At 32.4% G+C, this 12730-nt stretch overlaps 1 protein-coding gene across 1 annotated transcript; it reads left to right on the forward strand.

Moving 5' to 3' along the window:
• Positions 1-3780, forward strand: LOC120195127 (3-oxoacyl-[acyl-carrier-protein] synthase I, chloroplastic-like). Its single transcript, XM_039197225.1, has 7 exons — positions 1-537; positions 1245-1676; positions 2182-2355; positions 2780-2893; positions 2984-3085; positions 3354-3420; positions 3554-3780. The coding sequence occupies exons 1-7, from the start codon at positions 73-75 to the stop codon at positions 3619-3621; spliced, it is 1422 nt and encodes a 473-aa protein (XP_039053156.1). The 5' UTR covers positions 1-72; the 3' UTR covers positions 3622-3780.
• The last annotated feature ends 8950 nt before the right edge of the window (positions 3781-12730 follow it).

Here is a 12730-nt window from a genome sequence, read left to right on the forward strand (position 1 = left end):
TTTGCTTCTTATCTGTTGCTTTATTCACCTTGTTATTATCGCCCTCTAAGCACATCCCAGTTCCCACGAAACATGGAAGCTCTTCAAGCCCCATCTCTTCGAGCATCTCCTCTAAAACCTCTCCAAAAGCCCAATCTGAATCGCCATTTTTCCAATGTATCGAGGCTCGTGTCCAGACCAACCAAGAAATTCTCTTCCATCACCGCTTCATCCCCCACCGTATCTTCTCCCAAGCGTGAGAAGGACCCCAAGAAACGGGTCGTTATTACGGGTATGGGATTGGTTTCCGTTTTTGGAAACGACGTAGATGCTTACTATGATAAGTTGCTGACTGGGGAAAGCGGGATCGGACCCATTGACCGGTTCGATGCTTCCAAGTTTCCTACTCGGTTTGCCGGTCAGATCCGGGGTTTCACTTCTCAGGGTTACATTGATGGGAAGAACGATAGGAGACTTGACGATTGCTTGAGGTACTGCATTGTTGCGGGCAAGAAGTCTCTGGAAGATGCCGATCTCGGGGGCGATAAGTTATCTAAGGTGGGGGTTTATAGGGTTTTTTTTGTTGGGCTCTTTTGGTAGTGATTTGCATGTTTTAGTCTTGAATTACATACCCGAAGTTTAATTCTTTTATTGGCTTGCCTTTGCGATATTTACTGGAAAGAGCTGGTTCTTTAGTTGCGTCAGTTTTGAGCCTTAGCAAGATTTAGTTTAACTCTACAGACCCTGATGCTTCTTCTGCTTGGTACTCCGTTGTTTCTTTAGCATTATTTTGCTTCTTTGCTGATTTGTTTTATGCCATCTTTCTTTTTCTGGGCGTGTGTGTGTGAACATATTTACTTGGGTTGTATGTTCTATAGTATTGGCTTTGATAAGGAATGAAATCGCTGTGGTATCTTTCTTCTGCATCAATCTATTAGAAATATGCCCTTGAAAATAAGATTATTGATCTAGTTTATCATCCTTATAGATGATTCCCTACCCAACATAGTGAGAAGATACCAAAAGGAAAAAAAAAAGGAAGACATATTGGGAGTGAAATCTATTATTAGAATTATATGAGTTTTTACAGGACTTTGGATTCATTATTCTTGTTCTTTCTCTGGTCTGATGGTTTAGCTTATCTACTTGCTGTTTAATTTATGTTGTGTTTTAGCTTCGGTTCTTCTTACTGTTGCTTCATTAACGATGCTCCTTTCATATTTTTTTCTCCTTATAACGCTTAAAGAATTTCTTGTTTGTTGCAGATTGATAAGGAGCGAGCAGGAATGCTTGTTGGAACTGGTATGGGTGGTCTAACAGTGTTCTCTGATGGCGTCCAAAATCTGATAGAGAAAGGTTATAGAAAAATAACACCATTCTTCATTCCTTATGCTATAACAAACATGTCATCTGCCTTGCTAGCAATTGAGCTTGGTCTCATGGGTCCAAATTATTCTATTTCGACTGCTTGTGCTACCTCCAATTATTGCTTTTATGCTGCTGCCAATCACATCCGCCGAGGTGAAGCTGAATTGATGATTGCTGGTGGAACTGAGGCTGCAATTATTCCTATTGGGCTGGGGGGCTTTGTAGCCTGCAGGGCATTGTCTCAAAGAAATGATGATCCGCAAACTGCTTCAAGACCATGGGACAAAGGTCGAGATGGATTTGTTATGGGCGAGGGTGCCGGAGTATTGGTAAATTTGCACTTATTAACATCACATACTTTTCCTAATGCATAATTTAGCTTCCTTTTAGTTATCTTGTTTATTTCTGGTTAGCAGCTTGTTTTGCCTCCATTGGCAATCGTTGATACTGTTGTTAAGAAAACGAGGTAGGCATTAGGGTATAGCTGTGGTCTGATGGAGTAGCCTGGCTGTTGGGGGTGGGGGATGGGATTGTCTGCAATGAGATGTTGTTACTTTAGAATATCAAAATCTTCTCCATTGGAGTGTGTTGTTTGACACTGATGGAACCTAATTTTCACTGATTTAGGAACTGAAAGCATTTACAGTTTTGCTTGCATACATCTCCCCTCTTTTTATCATATTTTTTAACTTCTTGATTAATGTGACATAGTCTCAAGTCAATGGATGCTGCTTTTCTACTCAGATTCTTTGTTTGGTTGTTACTTGGTGACTGATCTTGATGTAGGGGGAAGGCCATAGCCTTTTATAATGAGTTATTTCCTTTTCTTTCCAGGTAATGGAAAGCCTGGAACATGCAATGAAAAGAGGTGCACCAATTATTGCTGAGTACTTAGGTGGAGCTGTTAATTGTGATGCTTATCATATGACTGATCCAAGATCTGATGGTCTTGGTGTGTCTACTTGCATCGAGAAAAGCCTTGAAGATGCCGGTGTGTCTCCTGAAGAGGTGATTGTATGCTTTTCAACCAATTCTCTTAATATGTGGGAAAGTCGAGTTAGGTTTTTCTAGGTTCTAGATATACCAATAGAACCAACAGATTCTCTGATGTATACACACACCCCCAATACGACCACCAAATTCTGTTTTGTGGTGAACAGTGAACTTAATGGCGGTCTTTGACTTGTCCACAATATGTGTATTGAGTTACCTTCTTTTTTATCTATTAGATCAGGTTTCTAATTTAGGTGAGACTGTAGAGAACTGTGACCTATTGGCTACGAGTTGCGTCATTATAGTGACTGATTAACAGTGTTGTTTACTTCATATGTGAAGTGCAAAATAATAGGGTCAGAGTATAATTATTTTCTAAAATTTATGCTTACTTCCAAAGGTGAGAAAATTAGCAAACTAAGCAATTTCTGTTTTTCAGGTTAACTACATCAATGCACACGCAACTTCTACTCTTGCTGGTGACCTGGCTGAGATAAATGCTATTAAAAAGGTATTCAAGAATACATCTGACATCAAAATCAATGCAACGAAGGTACCTTTTCTTTCTCTCGCAAAATTTGAGACCATCATAATGTGATATTGCTCTCTTGCTATTGGCTTATTGCTTTGCTTCTTGTTTCAGTCAATGATAGGGCATTGTCTGGGTGCAGCGGGTGGTTTAGAAGCTATTGCCACTGTGAAAGCCATTACCACAGGATGGCTGCATCCCTCCTTAAATCAATTTGTATGTGCCAGGTTCTTGTTTAATGTACCATGGTTTTTATTTTTAAAAAATATTTACAATAATTTCCCATCTCTGCTTTTTATTCAAACTGTCACCCAAGTCCCAAATATTTGATTTAATTGAGCACCAAAACCCACCCGAACTTGTTGTCTTTTTGATTTTTTTTCTGTTTTACTTGTGCACTATTTCCTTGATCTTTATAAGTCTGCAGCAATGGTCATCTGAATGAAATCCTTAAATACTTGAAGTGCTAAACTTTTGAATGCAGGATCCAGAGCCAGCAGTTGAGTTTGACACTGTTGCCAACGAAAAGCAGCAGCACGAGGTTAATGTTGGTAAGTTTTCTCATCATTTTAAAGTACACGACAAAGTTGCTGTTCAGTTTCTTCAAGTGTATCTCTGCCTACACTTGATTTCAATAGATTTGAATCAGAACCCATAATTCTAACCGAGTTCTATTGGATTCAGCAATCTCAAATTCTTTTGGATTTGGTGGACACAACTCCGTGGTGGCATTTTCATCCTTCAAGCCATGAAAGTGAGTCACGTATGGTGTGCATTTGTTAGAGAAGATGGTAGATCTTGGAGAGTGAGCTATTTATGCTGAGTTATGGAGGATGTTTCAAACTCGTAACATTCCATGAGCCAATTTGTGATTGTTAGTGCTGGAATAATTTCAAGGTGAATTTTAGCTTTTAGCATTGGAACTACATTCTCATAATTTTTTAACACATTTAAAATAGTATGAGGCAATGAATTTAAGCAGAGATTTTGTTATGTTCTATTGTTAGTATTAAGTCCCACGTCCTTTAAATTCAGTATCGTATTCTTCATTTAATTGTTTTTTATTCGTTTGATTGGAATGAATAAATATTGGGTGAATCCGCGCCTAAACATGGTCATCCTCTTCCCTTCTGGCAGCAAAGGCCTAAACATAGTCATCCTCTTCCTCTCTGGCAGCGAAGGCTATGTCGTATTTTGGTGCTGCTGTTCTGATTCTTTTTTTTTTTTTGGATGACTTAATAAAATTTAACTCATAATTATCAACATTTCCTTATAACAAGTTTTACAATCGTTTTATGACACCTTTTTTTATATATAACCTATTTATTATTAGTAAATTAAATTAATATACATGTAATCAACATTCATGTCACAGTTAAGTTTTTAAAATAATTCCAACATTATAATGAGGATTATTTTATTTTTATTGTTTTTCTACAAAATCTTTAAAAAAAACAACTTAACGAAACAGTGTTTAAGAAAAAACCGTCCCTGTAGGAATTACATAAATATTTACTTTAACTCTCAAGTGACATTATCTAATAATTGTAGTAAATCACAATTGAGCGTTCATGTTAATTCATGAGTTATGATGATACCGAGGATAAAATTAGGCCTAAGGTTCGTTCATGTCTGATGGGTTTTCATAAAAGAAAACGACTTCACTATGGATCGAACCATGAATCACTGGTTTCGTGAGCTATCGCCTTATCCATTAGGCCATGAAGTCACCTGATGACGAAGCATGTTCAAAATGTAGAAAATTAATTTAGTTTTCGTCCACTGTTCTGAGTTTTCAGGATTCTGAAGAAACCGAGTGAATTTATTTATGCAACCATTTTGCTATGCAGTGACGGTAGCTGCATAGCCACCACACCACTCTCCATTGGCGACGGTTTAAAAAATTCACTATTATTATCCCTTATTACCATCTTATTTTAAATAGAAAATAAATTTATCTATAACTTCAATTTTACTATTTTAGCAAATACAAATGACAATATTTTTATTATCATCGATAATGAAACATGTATTCTTTTTTATTGTGCTATTATTTCGATTTTTTATATTGTTTTTAAAAAATCTAACATCAAAATGATATTGATCTTTAATTGTTTATCGAAACAGTATTTTTCAAAATTTGAGTATACATATTAAAATTTAGTATAAATTATATCATTGACCACCCAACTATATTTCTTTTTCATTTTGATAATTATTTTTGAATTCTTATCATTCAAACCACCTAACTATTTAAATATATTCATTCAAACCATTAACTGTTACCAATTAAAAGAAATACAGACGTTAGAGTTAAAAAAATTTCTTTCTTATTGATAGTTTACCCATATATTTCTACATGCCCTGTTGGCTTATCTTCTGATTGATAAAATGTCTTGTCATATACGAAGTTGGCTTATCTTGTAATCATTACTTTATATACACTCGTCAAACACATTGAACTTTCGTAAAACTCATCTTTTCCTTCAATTTTCTTCCAATGGAATTTAATATTAATTCTTCATTTCTTTGTTACGTCCCGGAATTTCATGTGATCAAACCGCCAACAGTTCCTCAAGACGAATGTGCTCAAGGCCAAGGAATCTGGTCCTTTTCAAAGTTGATCTATAAAATCCAGGTGTCTATTTGAATTGACTGCAATAGATGGTAGAGATTATGCTCGTAAACAAACATATCTTAAATATTTTAATTAGTTGATAAAAGCACCAGCAATGCCAAACTTATTGAATATCCTCCTGCACTGTTGCTTCTTGAGGTGGAGAAAAAATGGTGGGAATTGAAAATAGTTGTTTTCTCTCAAAGAAAAAAAATGTTATTTGCGTAAATTTTAACCATGAAAGTATTAAAATAATTAAACATTATATGAAAAAATATCTATAGATATTAAAATAATTAAATAATCCAATGAAATAATAAATTAAACAAGTTATTGGCACATGAGCGTCATTCAAGGGAGCTGCCCATTGCATCGTATGAAAACAAATTATACTATTTTCTTGTCTAATTAATGAATGATGGCATCCATTTTCATCGAGACTGACGATAAGTGACCCAAACCCTAAATACGAAAGCATACAAATTAATCTCCTGTCCTAACGAAAAGTCTCAAAAGGAAGAAGAAGAAGAAAAAGATAAACACAGTTACGGTGCACAATGAACTATGAAACAGCTTAGAAATGAAGAATCGCCGTCATTGCTAACATCACCAAATATTTAATTATGGTTCATATAAATTATAATAAAACAACAATGTCTTCCCAAAAATAAGTGAAGGTTTATTGGTTTAAAAAGATCCTTACAAAATGTAGAAAGACTTATTGAACCCTTGGTACATAAGAAAATTAGCTGTACCTTTACGAACCAATGAAAAAATTAGTTGGTCTATTTCATTACATTGATAAATGTTAACCGATACAAATCAAATGAGTGAAGACAATATGTTAATTTCAGCTTATTATTCGTGCTTAGTTACAAGAGAGTATGTAATGCCATTTTGTTTAATTTAAGATAGAAATAAGAATATATAATGTTTGAACCGATGGAGTGTTCATAATCATTAAAGAAAGTATTGTTATCCTTTATTTCGAGTTCCACCAACTGATGTATAAAATATACGTATTATTAATAATTAAAAAATATTATGAACATATATTATATTATAATCATCTAGACTATTAATATATAGGAAAATTCTACAATGTTCGACGAGTACCGATGAGCACCATTAATTTAATTTATAAAGATTTGAAATTCTAAAGGGCTCCACGTATAAATATAAATTAGTTGAAAATTTAAATATAAATTATCAATGTAAAATATAGTACTTTAAGCTAAAGAAGAAGAACATGGAGAAATGTTGGCACGTATCACCACAAAACATTGGCATGTTTATTTTACTTTATTATTGGAAATAATAAAAGCCGATAATGAAAAAAAAATTTATATTGACTGACATTAAATTGGATTCTTATCCAATTAACTACTTGGGCATATTTGAGGGTTATGTTTATTTTAATTTATTAAAATTAGGACCAAATTGATAGAGTATATAAATAATAGTGATTAAATATGTAATTATATCAAATATTTTAACTATCACATCAGCTTTTCTGTTAAATATTAAAGGCAAGTGGTTTTATTGAATGCATTTAAATAGTATTTGAGTGACCTAATTGACAAAATTTCAAAAATGATAGTCAAAATAGAAAGGGACAAAGTTAGTTGGTCACTGGTATAATTTACCTTTTATTTTTCAAAAATTTACCTTTAAAATTTCAACTAATTTATAATTATATGTTGAGTCCTTTAGAAGTTTACATACGAGACATTATAAGTAGGGTAAAAATCTCGTTGAAAATGGTTCCAAAGTTTGGTTTTGTGCATGAAGAACAAGCTAAAATGGCTTGATATATATGTTTGAGTTATATTTTCGAGAAGTTAATCGGAATATTTTTTGTAATTTATAAGATTAGTGACGTAGTATTGCAACTTATCGTTTAGTTAAGGGTAATATCAACACATACAAGATATTATAATCGAGATAAAAATCGCGTTGAAAATGATTCCAAAACTTGATTTTGTGTATGAATAACAAACTAAAATGGCTTGATACGCATGTTCGATGGGTATTTTCGGAAGTTTATAAAAAAAATTGCAATTTTTAAGCTTAGAGGTGTAGTATTGCGACATATCTATCATTTGAGTGTAATATCAACAAATACGAGACATTGTAAGCTGGGTCAAAAACGCATTGAAAATGATTCCAAAGCTTGGTTTATGAATGAAGAGCAAGGTTAAATGGCTTGATAGGCATGTTCGATGGGAATTTCTGATAAGTTAATTATAAGATTTTTTTAATTTATAAAATTAGAGTTGTAATATTGCAACTTATATTTCAGTTGAGTGTAATATAAACATATATGAGACGTTGCAGATGGGGTAAAAATTGCATTGAAAATGATTTCAAAGCTTGATTTTGTGCATTTGAAACCAAGCCCACGACTAGAGCACCATAAGACACCCTCCAATGACATGTTTTTTTCCGGATAGACTGTTTTATATAGCTGCCTAAACAAAAATGTCAAAACTGTCAATCTCCAACTCGTATTTTGGATTACCCAAAATTGCATAGATGAGTTAACCACATCAAATAAACTTTATTGCGGGATTTGTTTAGCATCAATATCTATCAATAACTCAAAAAATATGTGCACGAGCAATCGCAACAAAAACAATAATTACCGATACAATTAAGTTTATAATAAAATAAAATATTTAAATTTTAAATGACAAAATCAAAATAAATAATCATAAATAAAAATTATATTAACCTTCTCAATTTCTACAAGAGCGTTCGGGGTAGCTTTGAAAATTTTTAAAATAATTTTTTAAATTAGAATCTTTTAAATTATGATTTTTTTAAATTATGATTTTTAATTATTGTTTGTGTTTTTTGAAAAAGATGTAGCTTTTCAATTCCAATAGATTCCATATGTCAGAAAGGGACCTCGCTCATTGTAGAAAGTGAGGTCCTTATAATAAATCTCATGATAAATTTTTGAGTCTGTTTAATTTATCGGGGACCTCGTTACATGTAGAATACAAGGTCTTTTATCCAAATATTAAATTGGATTATTTGAAAAGTTTTTGCTGAACGCAAAATTCTTAAATGTATTTTGTAGAACGTGTGGTATTCCTGCATGAACGATTTGTAGCATTCTTCAAATAATGATGGATGTGAGTATTTTTGTAATAAATTATTAAAAAAGTGATTTTTCATTTAAATAAGTCGTAAAAAACTAAGTGTTTCCAGGGACATATATTGAATATTGTAAACTGTCTGTTTTCTTTGGAAGTTTAACAAAAAGGAAAACAAGGAAGAAATGCTGTATTTGGAAGTTTAACGAAATGGATGACAGGTGAGGGGGTCTGTATCTTGTTCAGTTATTCTGCGCAAGAGCTTCTGAACCTTCATCTGCTGCTCAAGAATTTAAGTGGTCAGGGATTCCATAAAACTATAATGAATGTGGCCAAGAAGCAGTTGATGGTTACGGGTCAACAATTCAGAAGCCCAATAGCAATGGATTGTTTTTTAATTTTACCAAGAAATTATGTGGGGGAAGGAACATAGCAGACTTCATGATTTTGCTTATTAATTTTGCTGACAAAGTTGGGAGAAAGAGATCATTTTGGTCTTAGGAACCACGAAACTTCTGCGGTGCCGAGATGTGTCAAACATGCGTCGACCACCCACCATTCAAACTTCGAGAATTCAAATTCTTCGGCTGCAAGTTTTGGCGTGCAATTTGCCAAAATGCCCGTCTCGACGTTTTGGACCCCAAAATCAAAATGCCCCTTGACTTCTCTAGATTGGTTCGTTGAGAAAAGTAAATATTGAAATTAAAATGCTACACATCAACTTAATTGAGGCAAGTCACCTCTCACATAGATGCAATTAAAGGAAAAAATTAGGGACAGATTTTCCATATGCCCACTGTTTCCACTTTATTCATTTGGAAAAATGTTTAATATATATTTTTAGGTGACTAAATTATAATTTAAATTGACTTTTGGTACCTAAAGAAAGAAAAATAAGTGTCTAACGTTTACAACGGTCGTTAAATTTGGTTGTTATCTGACATGTGTCACAAATGTAAAATTTCAAAAAGAATTATTCAAAAAACTAATATTATAATTAAAAAAAACCAAAATTCCACCGCCAATCGATCATCGTTGGTCCGTGACCATCACTGTTGACACCACCAGAACCGTCTCGTCGCCGCGACCAAAACAAAATCCCCCACCTACCGTAAAATTGCGTTGATCATCGTGAAAAATTCCACAAAGGGTTGCCAATTTTCTAAGTTTTCCTTTGATATTTTTCCTACGATTCTAACGGCTATAACTGGTCGTATGTTACACAACCACCGTTGAATTCCTCCTTTCATTCCGAATAAAACTCAATCGGTGGTGACCTTTCGTCCTCGTCAGAGGCAGGGGATGAGAGGGAGAAGGGCGACGCAAGGAAGATTTATTTTTTTGATTTTTTAAAAAATAATATGTTACTATTAAAAAATAAAAAAATAACGATATGAATTTAAAAGTATATTAGAAAAATGTTAGATATTTGGTTTTTTAATCTTTAGGCACCAAAAATCAATTTGAAGTATAGTTTAGGCACTTAAAAATATATTTTTTAAAATATTTTTTAAAATTTTATATGCGTGGCACGAGTCAAATGGCTAAATATAACAACCTATTACGATCCAGACACTTAAAACTATAACGTTGAAAACATTAGATACCTATTTTAATAAAAAAATATTTAAACACTAAAAAAATAATTTAAAATATAGTTTAAACACCTAAAAATTTATTAAGTTGAAAATACCATTATGTTTAATGGTATTGTCAACGTGATATTAACTAATCGTCACGTAAATTACACCCAATTTTAGATCATTTAATATTATAAATTTGAAATGGTTTAATGTAAAAAAAAAATATATGCGTAAGTTATATTAAAAAGTTAGTTTTAAGTATTTAAAGAAGTTTTCATTTAAAATAGATGTCTAATATTTTTAATATTATAATTTTAGGTGTTTATGTTATAATGTTTGTAAAAAAATTATGTTATGTTTAAAATTTTTATTTTTTTAAATGAAATTGTTATTGTATTATTTCAAAAAACTATACCCCAAATGAACTCCACCCACGCAGCCATTCAATTATAGTCAAAAACTCATTTTGTTTTTATTTGATTAAACATATCATTCAACTATTTAAATGGTTTAATCAAGACACCTGCCATTAACAGTTAACGGAACATGTGACGTGGCAATTAAAATATTTTAGTATAATTACATAAATGGTCCATACTACTTATATATTCTTTCAATTTAGTCATTTTAATAAATTAAAATAATGACATGTGTCATTCGTTTAATTGGAAGACTAAATTTATTTTAATTTATTTTCAATTTAAAGATTTACTTTACTCCAATCAAAGATTTTTATTTTAATTTATTTTCAATTTAGTCATTTTAATAAATTAAAATAATGACATGTGTCATTCAAGTTCAACGGGAAGACATTCATCAACAACTTGTTACGATCTGTACCGAGGTGACTCCACAAATAATCTGTATGTCAATATCGCTCCAGTTTAAGGGGAAGACATTGTGTCAACATCTCTTCTGTACTGTAAAGATTGCTGCGTCAAGGGGAAAATATTCAACTACCAGCTTGTTCGACCTAAATGTCGGCATCGTGGAGGAACCCTCATCTCCACCAGAATAAACTATTCGTGAGCAAGGTGCAGATGGTACTAAGACTAGACTATTCGTGTAACATCCTAAACTATGGGTTAGTAACTAAATCGTAAAGTTTTAGAATTTGGTGACTAAAGTAGAAGAATTGAATAGTTCAATGATTATTTGGAAATATTACTTAAAATATGTTAGTAATTATTAGATGAATTGAAGGGCAAAATGATCATTTGCAGGGAAAATAATTAAAGATGGTTATATATTAAACACGTGGAAGAGAAGAGGAAACAAAGTGGTTTCTAGAGTTCTCTTCATCTTTATTCTTCCTTCATGCGTGAAAACCATGAGCTAAATGTGAGTTTTTTGATTTTTGAGTTTCTGGTTAAATTTAAGGTTGAGTTTTGATTATTAAGTGATAATTAAGCTTAAGGAGCTCTTAAATTGTTTTGAAACAATAAGATGAAGAGAATAGAGGGAATTAAAGAAAAGAGATGAATAAGTGAAATCTTGAAAGAGGGTTCTTTAATGAGGTTTAAGAGTGAATTTGACTTATCATCAATCTAATTAACATGTATGAAGTGTTAGAATTTGATTTGTAACATGTTAAAATTTGGGTATGATTCTTGAATTTCATAAGGAGGAGAGGATATGGAGGTTAAAAAAGTGATTATTGAGTATAAATGAGTGCAAGTATGTGTATGAAAGTTAGGAATATTAAAGGAGGCGAAAGATAAAGATTTGAGCTGAAAAGAGAGTGAATTGAGTGCTCAAGATGTAATTTCTGGGTAGTGTCCATCGATGCATCTTCAATGTGTATCGATGCAGTGTCAAATAAATGAACATCGAATACAATTAGTGCATCAATACATAAGGAGTGCATCGATGCACCCCATTAAAATACAAACATCGAATGTAAATTGTGTACCGATACAAGGGTAGTGCATCGATGCACATGTAAAGGGATGCATCGATACACTGTAGAATGTACCGATGCACTACAATGGAAATGGAATAAATCTTTATTTAAGTCTAAGAAATGATAGGTTATATATATTAATTGGATACTGATAGTATCAATACATGATTGTGTAGACATCGATCGAAAACAAAGTTCGGATAGGTCGGCAAAGTAAGATACGCAAGAAAGAACAAGAGCTCATGAGTGTTTATTGAGACCAGGTGAGTACATGATATTAAGTGTACGTTATGTATAGGGAATTAAGACTTGTGATGAGTCTAATTCCAAAATTATGTGATTAGGGGTATTGAAGCATAAACATGTAGGGACATGGTGCTAAATATATTGTATATGAGTAAATGCATATGTTTAATTGATTGAATTTATCTTTAGATGTGACCTATGTTAATGTATGTATGTATGACAATAGGTTATGTGATCCCATGAGATGAAATATATATGTGAAAGTGATATGACTTATATATGTTTCTACTAGAATGTTATATGATATGCTAGGTATGCTAAATGAATGATGTGAATACATGATAGTGTAATAAGCTAGGTTAAATGTTATAACTGAATGAAGGGATTATATGAGAGAATGCATATGCAAAC

This window comes from Hibiscus syriacus, unplaced genomic scaffold, assembly GCF_006381635.1.
Source record: "Hibiscus syriacus cultivar Baekdansim isolate YM2019G1 unplaced genomic scaffold, ASM638163v2 tig00117005_pilon, whole genome shotgun sequence".
In the NCBI taxonomy this organism is placed as follows: Eukaryota; Viridiplantae; Streptophyta; class Magnoliopsida; order Malvales; family Malvaceae; genus Hibiscus; species Hibiscus syriacus.